The sequence below is a fragment of the Rhinopithecus roxellana genome, chromosome 10 (genome assembly GCF_007565055.1).
Source record: "Rhinopithecus roxellana isolate Shanxi Qingling chromosome 10, ASM756505v1, whole genome shotgun sequence".
In the NCBI taxonomy this organism is placed as follows: domain Eukaryota; kingdom Metazoa; phylum Chordata; class Mammalia; order Primates; family Cercopithecidae; genus Rhinopithecus; species Rhinopithecus roxellana.
In genome coordinates this window covers 126,981,678-126,999,475 of record NC_044558.1, presented here as the reverse complement: position 1 = coordinate 126,999,475, position 17,798 = coordinate 126,981,678, and the positions used below count along the sequence as shown (strand labels likewise).

The following is a 17,798-nucleotide window of genomic DNA, read 5'->3' as shown; positions in this document are numbered from 1 at the left end:
GACAAATTGCAAAAATCTCATCAGAAATGGATTCATTTTCCTACTATCATATCCTGTTATAAATAAATCTCAGCTAAAACACACACTGCTTGATCAATTACAATATCCTTAACAACTGAAAGACTTTATAACCATTAGATTTGCATAAAAAATATAGTAAATGCCCCACACTTTAAGCTTAATATGCAGAATTACTACCACTACTTTCTACTTTCATCATGCCATATTTGCATAAAGGGTGATCAATTCATTCCTAAAAACAGCTATTTTAGGAAGTCTTTTAAGTCACTTAATTTAGTAAAGATCTGCTAAAATATAACAGTAAAGACCAAATAATATAGACAAATTTAACATAGCTGGTTATAGTAACAGAAAAGTATTCATGATTTTGGCAAGTAGTCTTTTGACTTTGGTGATAACTTTGTGACTGTGCCACTGAAGAACATCCTGGATCAGGGTTTATTAAACTGATGCCAGAGGTAAAGAATACGCAGAGGTAATCACAGCACTCGAAGAAAATCCCCTATCTTTCCCTTCCCAAGCCACTCTTGCTTCCTCCAATACCTACTACAGTCCAGGTTTTCAGGTTTAAAAAAATGGGTCTTCACTCATCATTTATACACACGAGGAAACGGACACGTGAGTGGTTAAGTGACTTGGCCTAAAGTCACAAGGCTGCTTGGAATTAGCATTTACAACCATCTTCCTGCTCACTCCCGATCATTCATATTCACTGAAGATTTTACACTTGTTTCCAAGCTTTGTGTGTCGATCTCTACAACTCTTACAATCATTTCTGCTGATTCTGAAATGCACGTTAAGGGGATTAATGCCATACTCTGACCTCTCAGTTACTCAACTCCCTTAAATCCATTGATCACAGGCTCAGCCCCCACCATCACCCACTGTCACGGTCATATGTTGGATCTTTGTGCTGGCAATTGATGTATCATGAGCAAAATCTTAATTCTAAGCATCTCTTACCAAAATTCTGACTTTCCATTTCACTTCTTCTAGTAAGTCCAGCAATTCTTCAACCCCATCAGTACGTAGTATCTCCCAGTCTCACTTCCTTCCTCATCCAAATTGGTACAAAGCACATATTTTCCTAGGACCTCTTTCCCTTCACTGTATCTGCCTAATAAAACCTCAGTTCCAGTTAAACCCAGCTCTCCACCTACTCTATACCTGTACCCACACAGCTCATCATAACTAGGGGAAAAACATACAATGCTATTTACTCTCACTCTAAATTTGACAGCAAACCTCATGTGTTATTTCAGAACTGTCCAATATTTCAATTAGATTTACTTATTCCATTCACTCTTCCAGATCATTCTTTTTCATACCTTCTCTTCTTTCTCTGAAAGAGAGGAGACTGGAATACACCCAACTGCATGCTCCCTTTTGTCACTTAGATGCTTAATAGGCATCTCGAACTTAACCAAACTCAATTTCTCCACCAAAGCTCATTCTTGTAAAGTCTTTTCTAAACTAGTAAGATGCGCCATCTTTCACTCAGTTGCACTAATGTTAGCATCATACTTAGCTAGTCCATACACAAACACTTCATCTCAAATACATCTACTGTTACCCGTTCTTGCCAACTCCATTGCTACTACCTGAGTCCAAGTCACCATGGTCTTTTTCCTAGATTCGTATGAAACCCCAAACAGCTTTTCCTCTTTCCATTTGTGTGGAGGATATGTTCTGTTCTCCACAAAGCAAACTGCAATCTTTTGTTGGTTTGGGGGTTTTGGGTTTTTTTTTTTTTTTTTTTTTTTGAGACAGGGTCTCGCTCTGTCACCCAGGCTGGAGTCCATGGCACAATCATGGCCCACTGCAGTCTCAAACTCCTAGCCTTGGCAGGGCACGGTGGCTCATGTCTGATGTCTGTAATCCCAGCCCTTTGGGAGGCCGAGGTAGGTGGATCACCTGAGATCAGGAGTTCAAGACCAGCCTGGCCAACATGGCAAAACCCCATATCTATTTAAAAAAAAAAAAAAAAAGATACAAAAATTAGCCAGGCGTGGTGCTATGCACCTGTAATCCCAGCTACTCAGGAGGCTCAGGCAGGAGAACTGCTTGAACCCAGGAGGCGGAGATTGCAGTGAACTGAGATTGCACGATTGCACTCCAGCCTGAAGGACAGAATGAGTCTCCATCTCAAAAAAAAAAAAAAAAGAAAAAAAGAAATTCTCCTGGCGTCAAGTGATCCTCCTGCCTTGGCCTCCCAAACACTGAAATTACAGGTGTGAGCCACTGTGCCTGGCCAATCCTTTTAAAATAAATCCTATCATTTCACTCACTTGTTCTTAACCCTCCAAAAACTTCGATCATATTTAGAATAAAATCCAAGATGCTTCCCAATGGCTTATGAGCCCTTATAATCGGCAAGCAGATAACCATGGCCAATGTGCCAAATCTGGCTCACTCTCTACTTCTGTAAATATAAGTTTTACTGGAATGCAGCCATGTCCATTTTTCTACATAACATTTATAGCTGCTTTCCCACTATGACAGAAATGGGTAGTGGAGACAGACCCCTTTTACAACCTACCTGCCAGCCATACCTGGCAAAAAAAAAAAAAAAAAAAAACACATTTTTACAAAAAAAAGTTTGCAGAGAAGTTTTGCCTACCCCTGCCCTTTATGGTGTGCCCCTAGTCGTGCCTCACTGGCTGTGTTCCAGCCACACCGCCAGCCACTGCCCCTGCCCCCACCCCCACGCTTCAGGCCTTGGCGCTCGCACCACCTGCCTGGAACTCACTCTGGCATGTAGCCCAGGCCTAGCTCCCTCATGCTCTTCAGGTCCCTGCTCCAACATTACCACCTGATTACCATCTAATTTAGATGAGATTTTGGATTTTAGACTTTAGAATTGATGCTGGAATGAGTTAAGACATTTGAGGTTGCTAGGTGGAATTAATGTATTTTGGACGCAAGAACATGAATGGGGGGGAGGGGTGGGATATTATAGACTGTTTGTGTTTCCCAAAAGCCATGTTGAAATCCTAACCCACAATGTAACAGTAGTAAGATAGTAAGGCCCTCCTGGGGCCTTTGGGAGGTGTCATGAGGGTAAAGCCCTCATGAATAGGATGAGTGACATGAAAGACACCCCAGAGAGCTCTCCTCCCATAAGCTTTCTAGAATGTGAGACTATAGGATAGCAGTCTGAAGACAGCCTGAAAGAGGACATTCTCCGGAACCTGGGCATGCTGACACCCTGATCTCAGAGTTTCAATCTACAGAACTGAGAAATACATTTCTGTTGTTTATAAGCCACCCCATCTATGCTACTTTGTTATGGAAGCTCAAACTACCTAAGATAATTTGACTTCTTCTTTTCCTCATTTGATTCCTCCTCCTTCTTCATTTGAGTTCCTGTATTTTAAACAGAGTGGAAAAGAAAACAATCACAAAAACCGAAATACTGTAATTTTGCCTGAGACTGCTTAATCTAAGCTGATATAAATTGCATAACATACAGTCTGAAAATATATCCCTGATCCTTGTATCTGCTTAACTTTCATTCACACTAGTGAAGCCACAGCAATGGATGCTAACAGACTACTGTTTCTTTCTAATGGCGTGAACTTCCAGCTCCCAGTCCAGCATGTAAGGAGCTTGGAAGTCATCAATCTATCCCGACAAGTAAAAAACTGAACCGAAAATCAACAACTCTTTTTGTGTTTTTTGAGACAAGGCCTGGCTCTATTGCCCAGGCTGGAGCACAGTGGCGCAATCTTGGCTCACTGCAACCTCTACCTCCCAAGCTCAAGCCATCCTCCCACCTCGGCCTCCCAAATAGCTGGGACTACAGGCACATGCCACCACACCTGGCTAATTCTTCCATTTTTTTGTAGACAAAGGGTTTCACCATGTTGCCCAGGCTGCTCTGGAACTTGTGAACTCAAGCAACTCACCCACCTCTGCCTCCCAAAGTGCTGGGGATTACATGCATGAACCACCACGTCCAGCAACAACTCTTCTTAAATCTGTCAAATTGCTGGAGGCTCAATGTGGACAGGTCTAAAAAGTTTAAAAATCCAAAGGGCCCGGTCTTAGTGCCTACCATCCCCCTCTGCCCACATACTTTTGTGAGTTCATCTCCAGAAGTTCTACCAGGTTCTCACAGTGAAGACAGAAAAAAAAACCTCACACATTTTCAGCAGAGGGATGGGAAAACCAGCCATTTGAAATATACCCAGAGCATTCTGTTCTTAATAAGGCCTGCCCTCAAAGAAAAAAAATTCTTTAATTTCAAGGGAAACTATTTAACCAGAGCCTAACTTACTAACGTTTTATCAGAGACCAACCAACTTGGAAAAAGTCCTGCAGATGGAACACTGAAACTCGGCCATCTAAACCGCAGCCCCCTCGAGTCATCCTATCCCAGTTAAAGAGGGGGAAAAACTGAAAAGCACTTGTAAAGGTCACAGCCCAGGGGCACAAGTTCACTAAAAGACTGAGACATAATCATAGGACTATAGAACGCTTCCTCACCCCCAACACTTCACCACTGCTTTATTAAGGGCCTATTTATGACCACCTTTCAACAAAAAAGTACAAGGCAAACCAAAAGGCAAAAACTACTTTTTTTTTTTTTTTTGGCAGTGTCGCTCTGTTGCCCAGGATGGAGTGCAATGGCAGGATTTCGGCTCACTGCCACCTCTGCCTCCTGGGTTCAAACAATTCTCCCGCCTCAGTCTCCCTAGTAGGTGGGATTACAGGCACCCGCCATCATGCCTAATTTTTGTATTTTTTTAGAAACGGAGTTCACCATGGTGGTCAGGCTGGTCTTGAACTCCTGACCTCAGGTGATCCACCTGCCTCGATCTACCAAAGTGCTGGAATTACAGGTGTGAGCTACCACATCTAGCCAAAACCACAAATTTTTAAGAAACACAACAAGCACCAGAACCAGACTCAGATATAGCAGAGACGTTGGAATTATCAGGGAAGAATTTAAAATAATTACAATTAATATGTTAAGGGCGCTAACGGAGAAAGTGAGCAATGTACAAGAAGAGATGGGTAATATAAGCAGAAAAATGGAAATTCTAAGAAACAATAAAAAATGCTAGAAAGCAAGAACACTGTAATAGAAATAAAGAATGCCTCTCATGGGCTCATTAGGAGACTGGACACAGGTGAGAAAAACATCTCTGAACTGAAGGTTATGCCAAAAGAAACTTCCAAAACTGAAAAGAAAAAGAAAGCAGCCGGGTGGTGGGGAGGAATGGAAAGGGGAAAAGGAAAAGGAAACAAAATATCCAAGAAGTGGGACAACTATTCAAATGGCAAAAACCGCAATTACTTTTGCACCAACCTAATTAAAAAAGTGTAAAATACATGTAATGGGAATACAAGGAGACAGAGGAAATATATGAAGCAATAATAACTGATAATTTCCTAAAATTAATATCAGACAACAAACCACAAATCTAGGAAGCTCAGAGAACACCAAGCAGGATAAACGCCAAAAACTTTCAAGTAGGCATTTCATATCCAAACTGCAGAAAATCAAATATAAAGAAAAATCTCGGACAAAGCTAGAGGGAAAAATCCACCTTATCCATAGAGCACCAAGGATAAGAACATCATCATCCTTTTCAGAAAACATGTAAGCAAGAAGAGAGTGAGGTGCTTAAAGTGTTGAGAGAGGGGGGAAAAAAACCCCACCAATCTAGAATCCTGTATCTCGTGACATTATCCTTCAAAAATCATGGAGAAATAAAGACCTTCTCAAACAAAATTTGAAGGAATATGTTGCCGGTAGACATGCCATGCAACAAATATTAAAAGAAGTATCTCAGAGAGAAGGATAATGATACAGGTAAGAAACTCAGGTCTGTATAAAGGAAAAAAGAGCAGTAGAGAAGGCATCAGTGAAGGGGAAGTATTTTTAATGATTTTGCAACATATTTATCTTGTGTCATCAACTAAAAGTCATTTCAACCTCCAGGCAATCAGTTGCATAACAACTGGAAATAGTTTCAAACATACAGAGAGATGAGCAAAGCTTGGTTAAAATGTATACGCCACTGATTAATATATTTTCCTTCAAAGTTGCTTATTCTTTTAACACAGCCTTGCAAAATACATTCAAATAATTAACTATTTATCAAAGTGGCACAATAGTAAGATTTCTGGATTTACAGTCAAGCAGAACTGGTTCAAACTCCGGGCTCAGTCACAGCTGGCTGTATGTCTTGGACAAGTTACCCAAGTAACTCATTTGTAAAACCAAAAAAATAAAACCCACACTTCATACATTAACTGTAAAGACTAAACGTGAAGGCTAAACAAATTCCCCTAGCCCACTGTCCAGCTAATTCTAAATGTTTACTACAGTTATAAATACCATGAATCTTGCAACATCCTCTTGCACTCCTCCATAAATTAGCTTAAAGCTAACAAGTTTATGGCCAACCTCTGAGAAGCATACAAAATTTAAGAGCATGCATTTCGTGGAGATCACTCCAGCTGTGCCTTAAATTTTTTTCTTCTCTTATTTCATTTTTTAAATTGTTATCTTGCTGTATCATGAAACCTTTTTGAATTAGGGGTGGGAGAAGATTAAAAGGTAAGATACCAAACTAATAGTTTTAAATTTTCTCCAAGAGCTGGATGAAAGAATCCCAAAAAGAGGTTTCTAGAAGTATCTCAACATCTAATCTCCATAATCAAGTATCCAACGCAGGCCTGCTAGTCCATATTCCCAGCAACAGGAAGTGCCTGGTACACACACATTTGTTGTATGATTCATTTCTGTACTTTCACTTTTTCCCTTTTCTCGCAAAAAAAAAAAAAAAAAAAAAAAATCAATTATTTCCTATTTGTAAAATCTGCTTGGAATACATGTCTAATGTTCAAATCTCCTTATAAACAGTAAATATCAACTAACTCTCTATGCCAAAAGTCATTCTCTATTTCAGGAAATATCTATGTTGCTAAGTTCCTATGCAATATCTGCACAATGTCACAAAATAAACCATCCATCATGCTGGAGGAAAAAAAATAATTGTTGGCTCAGTCCCATGTTAATGAGCCTGTTTTCCCCCAATTTGGAAATATGTGTAGACTGGACTTCTCTACCAGTTTGAATATGACATACCACAATGGCATACCATAATTTTTGTATTTTTTAGTGTTTTAAGGATGTTTTTGGTGTTTTATTACTTCTCACAAAGATATAATTGGGAATTTATTCTAGTACTGTTATTCTAGTACTTTTACATCACACATAAAAAGAACACATGTATGGGTACTATAGGACCAATACATAGCTAGAAAGGCTACCACCTTCATGAGTAAGTTAAGGTACCCCCCACCATACCCAAGGAAGTCGGAATTGATTTCATAGGTAACATATTTTATTAAGCACTGTTAAAAAAAAAAAAAAAGGATTCCTCCAGTAATGAATTCTAGTATTTTCAAATCTTACTCTTCTGTAAGTCTTGAATGTTTTCAAAAAGTGATTTATGTTTTCCTTCACTGGGGAGCAGGGCAGAACAGCAGCCTTTGGGCCAGTTTCCCCATCACCACTCACGTAGGTGCATCAAAAGTTATCTTAGCAGTAAATCTTTCACATAAAGCCCAAGCTCTAGCTTATGCAACGCAAGGCCCTCAACAACTGGTCCTCTCTACCTCTTCAGACCTAGCTCCCACCACTCCTGGCCGTTACCTAGACACAAAGCTGTTGCTCCACTCTACAGTACACAGAAATCCCCATCTTAAATGCCTCCATCTTCTCCTCCATTCTCCATCACTGAGTCCCAGGTATTACTTCAAAGATAACCTGAGGGGAGCCTGCCTGAATGCTCTAGAGCTGGGTCAAGTGCTCTCTGTGCTCCATATTACTCCAGGCATACCTCCAACAGGACACTTCACACTCTATAAAAATTAAGCTAATGTCACTATGCTCTTCCTATGCCCACATCTGCAAAGTGTGAACAAAACACCTTACTCATTTATATCCCAAGAACCAAGTATATGCTGAGTACTAAAATTTCATAAAATTGTAGTAAACTTTTTCTATTTTTTTACACCTGCTGTTTCCTCTTGCAAATTTCACCTTATTCTTCCTACATCTTTTGAAAAATCACTTCCTGCTAGCCGGGCCGGTGGCTCACGCCTGTAATCCCAGCAGTTTGGGAGGCCAAGGCAGTCCAATAACCTGAGATTGGGAGTTCGAAACCAGCCTGACCAACATGGAGAAACCCTGTCTCTACTAAAAATACAGAATTAGCTGAGCATGGTGGCGCATGCCTGCAATTCCAGCTACTCGGGAGGCTGAGGCAGGAGAATCACTTGAACCCGGGAAGCGGAGGTTGCAGTCAGCCAAGATCGTGCCACTGCACTCCAGCCTGGATGACAGAGTGAGACTCTGTCTCAGAAAAATAAAACAAATAAAAATAGAAATACAAAAAATTAGCCAGGCATGGCGGCAGGCGCCTGTAAACCACCCAAAGTGTGGATCCACCCGCCTCAGCCTCTCAAAGTGCTGGGATTACAGGCTTGAGCCACCGCGCCCAGTTTAATTTTTGTATTTTTTAGGAGAGACGGGGTTTCACCATGTTGGCCAGGCTGGTCTCAAACTCCTGATCTCAAGTGATCCACCCATCTCGGCCTCCCAAAGTGTTGGGATTACAGGCATGAGCCACTGCGCCTGGCAGAATGGCTGATTTAAATTGGCATTCAGTACACAGGAAATAAAAGCTCAGCAGTTTTCTTTCCATTCCTGATTTTTTTTTTTTAATCACCAGCAACTTGAACCATGGACCAACCATTCCTGACCACCACTTGGCAGTTGATAAGCTTAGCAGAAGTTTATTTCTACTAGGTCTTAGGTTAAATCCCTACTGCTTGCAACCCAAGTGTCCAGCGTCCTGCTCTTGCTCAAGCTGACTCCCAAGCAGTTAAAAATGTTCACTGGAGCTGAAATGATAAACTTACCTTTATGCATGTGTAATGACTTACCACAGATTTCAAATATATATATATAAATTACATCCTCAGCCCTCCTGACATCATTTCTATTATACATCTCTGACTCATGATACTCCCCACTTGGATGTCTAATAAGCATCCCAAACAAAACATTCAAAGCTTAATTCCGAAACTCATCCCTCCCCAAACCTGCTCCACATTGCAGTCCTTCTCATCACTATCTCATAGCAATTCCATCCTACCAGTTAGTTAAAGCCAAAAACGCTGGAGTCCACCCTGACTCTCTCGTACCATAACCACACTATCAACAAATCTACCTTCAAATGAAAATCCGTATCCCAACTGCTTTTTTTGTTCTTTACAGCAGTTTTATGTTCACAGCAAAACCAACCACTATTTACCACCATCCATTCTGGTTCAAGCCACTGATTTTTTTTTAAGAGCCTTTTTACTGCTCTTCCTGTTTCTGCCTTTGCTCCCATTATTAGTTAATTCTTCAGAGTAATCAGTGGTCCTTTTAAGACATAATTCAGATCATAACTTTTCTCTCCTCAAAACTCTCCTAAGGCTTTCCATCTCCTCCAAGTCTCTTCACATCAACCTCAGCTTTACCAAACATATCAAGCATGATGAAATGTTAAGTTACAAAAAGGTGGAATTATTTTTTAACGTTTTGTTCAGTGCAGCATCTCCAGTACCTGTAATCATGCTTGGGACAGTACAAGAGAACAGCAAGCACAAAGCATTTGAATAAATGTTCTTGCTTCAAGGGGCTTTATAGTTGCTGTTCTCTTAGCTGAGGGTTCTCTACTCAGATATCTGCATTTATTCTCACTCGGCTCCTTCAGTGCTTTGCTCAGTAAGGCCTTACCAAGTACTCTACTTAAAATTCTATCACAAATTCACTTGCCCTATCACTGTCCAGCATATAAAGTCCATCATAAGCCACACAAATACCTTAAAAACTGATAAACTGAAACTGATGAAACAGACAAAAATTCATTTTTTAAGCTGCCTTACTGTCTTTAATGCTACCCAGCCATACTCCAGAACAAGAAGTCTTTTTTATTTATTTAGTAAATCTTAAAGGGCAATCTGAAGTCAGAAGAGTTTAGGTAATGTTTCGTGTCTCCAGTATCTACTTCAAGTATAAATAACTAAAAGCTACAGAAAAATATGTTCAATGTCACTGGAGAAATAAAAAATGCAAATTTTTTACAGTATTATTGATGCATTTCAAAATAATTTATGCTGGAAAACATACACAAAACAGTATATACTATATTATTCCATTTATATAAAATTCTAGAAAATGCAACCAATCTATAGTGCCACACAGTAGATCAGTGGTTGCCTGGGGCTGAGGATGGAAGGAAGGAAGCATAGGGGAACCTATGCAAGGTGATGAAAATGTTCTATATATCTTGTTTGGTGATTACAGACATCTGTCAAAACTCATCTAACTGTACAACTTAAATGGACTGAAAGATACTGATGTCATTTGTCCACCTTAGACTGACTACAGTAATACTAACACAGCATGAGCAACAATATTTACTCACACTCAGTTGATGGAAGCTTATGCTGGTACCACCTTTTAAGGAAAACATTTAGGCAATACCAAAATTATAATGCATCAACTCACAACTTACAATGAACAAAACTCTTTAAGTCAGTTAACAGTGTCTCCCCTATAATCCCAGCACTTCGGGAGGCCAAGGCAGTCACATCATCTGAGGTCAGGAGTTCAAGTCCAGCCTGGGCAACAGTGAGACCTCATCTCTACCAAAAATACAAAAATTAGCTGGGCATGGTGACACATGCCTGTAATCCCAGCTGAGGCACAGGAGGCTGAGGCACGAGAATCACTTAAATGAGGGAGGTAGAGGTTGCAATGAGTCATATTCACACCACTGCACTCTAGTCTGGGTGACAGTATCTTTAAAAAAAAAAAAAAAGAAAGGAAAGGAAAGGATGGCAGGGGAGGGGAGTGGAGGGGAGGAGGAAAAGGAAAGGGAAAGGGAAAGGAAGAAAGATCTATGCCAATGCCCTGAGTAAGCCGTGCCTGTAGTCCCAGCTACTCGGGAGGCTGAGGTATGAGAATTTTGTGAACCCAGGAGGTGGAGGGTACAGTGAGCTGAGATCAAGCCACACTCAAGTTAGACAGGGCAACAGAGCAAGACTGTCTCAAAAAAAAAAAAAAAAAAAAAGAAGAAGAAGAAGAAAAAAGACCAAAAAACAAAAGGCCAAATCATAGAACTGAGTATGTAACAATTTTAAAAAAGGACAAAAGAAAAATATTAATCAGACCAGGAAGGTGTGGCTAATTGAAAGTAAAGACTTCCATTTTGTTCCTATTTTCTATATTTATAATTTATTCAATTTGGTCATTATAACTTAATATAAAAAGTTACTTTAAAAAATACTGTTGATCCTTTGAACAAATTCTGAAAAAACTGCTGACTTCTGAAATTACATTTAAAAGGAAATCAGATCTTTCAGATTTGGGGCAGCCATATAAGAAGATAAAAGTCTGAAATTTAAATAAGCTAACTTCTACAAAGATTGACATTTACTATGCTGGTATTAAAAATATAACTAGGCTCTCTTTTCATTTATGAAATTCAAGGGGACAGAAGCTGGGAACCTTATGACCCACTCTCCTGCAATGCTCGATGATGTCTATACTAAATTATTTGCACTGAGCCCAGCTCTCAAGAGTAAGCTATCACAGTTTTAAATCTATTACTATTACCTAGCTACCCACCTTCCTCTAAAAGGTTTTTCTAACAAAAAAGGTCCCAAAATATAATAATCTTATGTATACACAAGATGCATTAGGCATCCAAATATAAATTCCATTTTCAACAGAAATATGTAAGTCCACTTCCATTTCATAATAAACTTAAAAACTAGTTAAACATAGGTATTCTTCAGCAAGAGCATCTGAACACTGAAGAGGAAAAAAGGTCCTCTAAAAGCAGCAACGCTCTGGGATCAAGACAAAACATTCAAATAAAGAAACCAGGTCAGGCACAGTGGGTCACACCTGTAATCCCAGCACTCTGGGAGGCGGAGGGGTGCAAACCACCTGAGGTCAGGAGTTCAAGCCCATCCTGGCGAAACCCAGTCTCTACTAAAAATACAAAAATTAGCCCGACATGGTAGCACGTGCCTGTACTCCAAGCTACTCGGAGGTGGAGGCAGGAGAATCGCTTGAACCTGGGAAGCGGAGGTTGCAGTGAGCCAAGATTGTGCCACTGCACTCCAGCCTGGTCAAAAGAGTGAGATTCTGTCAAAAAAAAGGGGGGGGGGGAGGGAGAGAAAGAGAAAGAAAGAGAAAGAAAGAGAGAGAAAGAAAAAGGGAAAGAGAAAGAAAAAAGAGAAAAGAAAGGAAAGAAAGAAAGAAAAGAGGGAGGGAGGGAAGGAAGGAAAGAAAGAAAAACAAAGAAGAGAAAGAAAGAAATTGGCCAGGCGTGGTGGCTCATGCCTGTAATCCCAGCACTTTGGGAGGCCGAGGTGGATGGATCACAAGGTCAGGAGTTCGAGACCAGCCTGGCCAACATGGTGAAACCCTGTCTCTACTAAAATACAAAAATTAGCTGGGCAATCGCTTGAGATTGAGGCAAGAGAATCGCTTTAACCCGGGAGGCGGAGGCTGCAGTGAGCAGAGATCACGCCACTGCACCCCAGCCTGAGTAACAGAGACTCCATCTCAAAAAACAAGAAACCAAATACTGGGTAGCTCCTTCAAAATAGTGTTTTAAAAAAAAAATGTTGGGCCAGGTGCAGTGGCTCACACCTGTAATACCAGAAGTTGAAGACCAGCCTGGGCAATACATTAAAAAAGCCAGTGTGGTGGCGCATGCCTGGAGACCTAGCTGCTTGGGAGGCCAAGGCGACAGGGTCACTTGAGCCCAAGGCGTTTGAAGCTGCAGTGAGCTACAATCCCGCCACTGCACTACAGCCTGGGCAACAGAGTAAGAATCTGTCTCAAAAAAAAAAAAAGTTATTTATATCATAAAACAGGACTCTGACAGAAACATTTTTAAATAAAATCAAATAAGCCAAAATATTACATCCAAGTATGTAAAAACATAACATCAATAACGCTTTACACTAAGAATGTTTAAACAAACTGAAGCATAGTTCCTTTTATAAGGATTTTTGTTGTTGTTTAAAGAGGCGAGGGCCAAGCACAGTGGCTCATGCCTGTAATCCTAGCACTTTGGGAGGCAGAGGTGGGAGAATCACCTGCGGTAAGGAGTTCAAGCCTAGCCTGGCCAACATGGCAAAACCCCGTCTCTACTAAAAAATACAAAAAGTATCCGGGCATGGTGGCATGCACCTGTAGTCCCAGCTACTTGGGAGGCTGAGCCACAAGAACCACTTGAACCCGGAAGCAGAGGTTGCAGTGAGCTGAGATCACACCACTGCATTCCAGTCTCGGCAACAGAGCAAGACTCCCTAGCGAAAAATAAAGAGGTGGGGTCTTGCTGTGTCACCTAGACTGGAGTGCAGTGCTCTGATCATAGCTCACTGTAGCGTGGGGCTCCTGGCCTCAAGCAATCTTCCCTTCTTACCCTCCCAAGTAGTTGGGATTACAGGCATGAGCCACTATATCCAGTATATAAGGTTCTTGTGAAAACTATCTGATATTATCACAGGATGTGGCTTAAGCCAGGTCACTTCAACCCCACTACTGTTTTATCACTATTAATTCTCCAAAGTATTCTACTATAAAAATTACTCACCTATAATACTCATTCAACACATTTTACAGACTATTTTGTGCCATGAATGATCATGCTAGGGACTGGCTGTGGCAGAAACACCGGACACAACTTCACAGTGGTATCACAATGTACATTCACGTTCTCACACTGACAGCAGCAGTGTGGTACAGTGAAAAGAATTCTGACCTAGAAAAAAAACACCTGGGTTGTAATTCCTGCTCTAACTGCTTACAAATCCTTTTTAATTTTCAGATTAACAGAACCATGTGTGAGACCACACGAACTTGATTCAATAAATAAATTATGCAATGTAAATATTTAGGTTTTTTAAGATAAAAATAAGAATACATTTTACTACTATAATACATTTTAAGGCTACAGAGCCTCATAACCATTAAATTTTAAACATACTCTAATCTTAAAAAAAAAAAAGCAAATACATTAAAACTGCAGTGTTAGAACTGCTAAATGTCCTACACCAGGTCACAAGATTCTTAAAACAAACCATGTACACAGGAAATTTTCTAACAATTTCTTCCCTTTTATGAACACATATCCTATTATTTTTTAGAATACAGAAATATGTTTTAACCAAAATCCCCAAAATGTCCACTTATCTCAAAAAAACATTTTCAAATGACACATGATTTAACTCCTTTTTTAGAAACGAAGTATCTCCTTGTAGACCTGTACCCAACAGGCTTTGTTCTACAGACATACATTATCAGTTTTCATATAAACTAAGAATTTAAGCTCTTTTAGAGAAGTTATGCAGAGGTATTAAAGGTTTCTTTTTTAAGTTGTGACTAAAAAGAAACCCCTCCATCAAGTATTTTTAATACATATTTTCCCATTTTTATATTTGAATAATCCAACATCCGTTCATCATGAATTAAGAATTCAAAGAGAAAATAAAAAAGCTTTAAACAACTGGCAATTTCTACCTTTTTAAGAGTAATACCATATTTAAAACATTTTATTAATGTGTAAAAAGGGAGAAAAGCATTAAGGCCAAAGATTTACTGACATATTAATATTTTCAATTAGTAAAACAAATCTTAAAATATTCATTGAGAGGTAATTACTGTCCATCTTACGTGAAATTCACAAGTAACATGTGTCCACTTTAGGTAACATTTATATATAAAAAGTTTATTAGAAATATAAAAATTTTTAAATTTTACACTATTTTCCACCTTAAGATTCTTTTAGATAAAGCAGATGTGCCTTATGGTTCAAACACAATCTGATGTACAAAATCTTACTTAGTTCTTAGTAAAATAAATACAGAAACACAAATGATGAAATGATGGACTACTCATAACTTAAAAAACCCAACGCAAAAGTTTCCAAAAACCACCATTTGTTGGCAATATTAACTGTAAAATACATGAAACAACTTTCACTAAAATTTAATGTACTGGCTTATTACCAAGATCAACATTGTCATATTAAAATGCAAGTTGTGTGGTCTAAGTTTATGTTTCCGAAATTTTTGTCAACTAGACAAAGGAACCGAAAACTTTTTCTTAAAGGACCAGAGACAGGCTGAGTATCCCTTATCCGAAATGCCTGGGACCAGAAGTATTTCAGATTTTTGATTTTTTCAGATTTTTTAGTATCTGCATATACATAATGAGACTCAGAAATGAGATCCAAGGCTAAACATAAAGTTCATTTATATCTCACATACACCTTATACACACAGACTGAAGGTAATTTTACACAACAGTTTTAATAATTTTGTGCATGAAACAAAGTCTTAATTGTTTTGACTATGACCAGTCACATGAGGTCAGGCGTGGAATTTTCCACTTGCGGCATGATGTCAGCATTCAGTTTTGGACTTTGGAGTATTTTTTATTTCAGATTTTTGGATTAGGGATTGCCAACCTGTAGTAAAAACTGGGGGCTTGCAGGACCTAAGGTCTCACCACTCAATTCTGCCACTGCAGGAGAAAGCAGGCACAGACAACATATAAATGGGTATGCTTGTGAGCTGTAGTTTGCTTGATGCTGAACAATACATAAATTCTGGAAAACAGACTTATTTCAGGTGTCATATTACAAATATGTCATATTTGAAGGTAGGAGCAACAATACAGATGGGTAGACATTAATAAATGAAAACCACAAATTAAAATTTTCACACTTATTACCCAGTCATAACTGGATGTTATGTGTATATATGTATACATACAAGTTATAAAGCTAGCTCATTTCAATTCCATATTCTTTTTGGTGTGTTAATCAACAGTATCAAACCAACATCAGATAAGCAGCAAAAGGATTATGATTGATTGAGTACTCAGAAGTTAATCAAGGATCACGAAATCTGGTTTTCACATCTAATTATTTCTACACAACGAAAAAACTTATTTACTGTGCTCTACATAGAAAATATCAGATGTATCTTTTCAGGTGTAATTTGAAAATTTAATTGAACTGTTACAATTTGAAGCTAAATGTGATTTGCTTTGTTTTATTAGAAAAAATACTCAAGCAAGGTCTACAATCATTGGTCAATTAAGAATGACTTACAAGAACATGAGGCAATAAAATAAAAATACAGGTACAAACTATGTATCTGAAACACTTCTATTTGGCAATTTTATAACAAATCAAATTTTAAAAAGAACAAAAGAGATTGCAGATTACTTCGCAGATACAGAAGAAAGCAATTGATGAAGTGCTTAAGCAAAAGAAAACAACAAAAAAAGAAAACACACTGCTTTTCTTTTTAAAAATAAAATCACATTGCTATAGATCAAATGGATAATACCCTTATTAAACAACCATTCCAGAATGTCTTATAGTAGCAGTGCTTTTATTTGCACTTCACTTAATTTTATAAGACTCATTTCATGTATATAGCTCTTTACCCCATTGTTAACGAATAAAGTCTCTCATAATTTTTTACATTTTTAAATTTTTTAAAGCAAATGAGAAATGATTTATGCATCATGGAACCTTTCCCATTTTGGAACCAAAGGTTTAATTCTATATTTTTGTCTATATTTCTTTAAAAAATTTAGTGTAAAAACTGCTGGTTTTTATATCACTGTAGTAAAGTGAAAACTCCTCAATCAGGAGTATTTTCTGCAGTTTCACTGCATATAACCACATACTTTACAATGTCCTTCCAACAGTAAGGAAGTAATTGATTTCTTGATCACTGTCAGAAAAGAGTGCCATAATTCTATTATGGGTATAGGTCCTCCCTCAAAGACTTTCTGGAAGGATGTTCAATGTGTTTTGTTCTTATAGATATTAACAGTAGTACATAGTCCCTTAAGTCTGTGAAAGACATTTATTGTTAAAGAAGGTGCTTTTATTAACAATTCCTCTGGCAGCACTAGTGAATTACAATATCCTTCAATATTATTTCTACCATAATATATACATTTAACTTTCATGCCTCTAGAAAAACATCTACAGTACATTTCAAAATATAAAAATATATTACAAATCTGCTGAATTATTTACAAGCAATGTTCTATTATCTCTATGCAACATTTGTTTAATACAATACTAACAAGTTACACATATTTCCATTTCTGTAAGTTAAAAAAAATCGATATGGCTTCTTGCTTACCAAGCAAGAAAGTGATTTTATTTTCCTTTTCAAAACCAACTTTGGTGCATAAAAGATTCAGTTTGAAGATACTTGTAAAAAAAATACAATTTTTCTTACATTAAGAAAAAACAATTCAAAAACCAAATGATTTCCTCAGAAAAAAATTAGAGTCATATAGGTTAAATGAAAATATGAAGATTATTCAAATAATTTGAAAGGTTTTTCAAAAACCGTTAACAGATTAGTTATATAGGTAAATATTAACATACTGTACTCCATGAGAAAGCCCTAGTCCTGAAAAGGGAGCCACCAGACATACTGCAACACTCTTTAACAGTAATTTTCAGCCCTAATTCGATAGACGAATTTTTAGTTGATTGCAAACGTCGTTCACTGTTTGCTTAAATACAAATTGAACACTTTTCTTATCAGAGTTCTGCAAAAGAACACAAATGGCAACCAATCACATCTATTTATCATAATTGAAAGGTAAATTATCTCTTGATAATTTTCATTGTCTAAATATT

The 17,798-nt window shown here is 38.3% G+C and overlaps 1 protein-coding gene across 3 annotated transcripts in view; it reads right to left on the bottom strand.

The window, feature by feature from the left end:
* Positions 1-17,798, bottom strand: part of AEBP2 (AE binding protein 2) — a 228,858-nt gene that overhangs the window by 127,219 nt on the left and 83,841 nt on the right. For 2 of the 3 annotated variants that reach the window (XM_010370992.2, XM_030938854.1), the window contains one exon: positions 15,349-17,707. In XM_010370992.2, coding sequence (XP_010369294.1) covers positions 17,662-17,707 — 46 coding nt within the window. In that variant the 3' untranslated portion in view covers positions 15,349-17,661. Of the gene's footprint in view, positions 1-13,712; positions 13,881-15,348; positions 17,708-17,798 lie in introns of those variants that run through there. The other variant, XR_004059564.1, reaches the window with a different exon arrangement.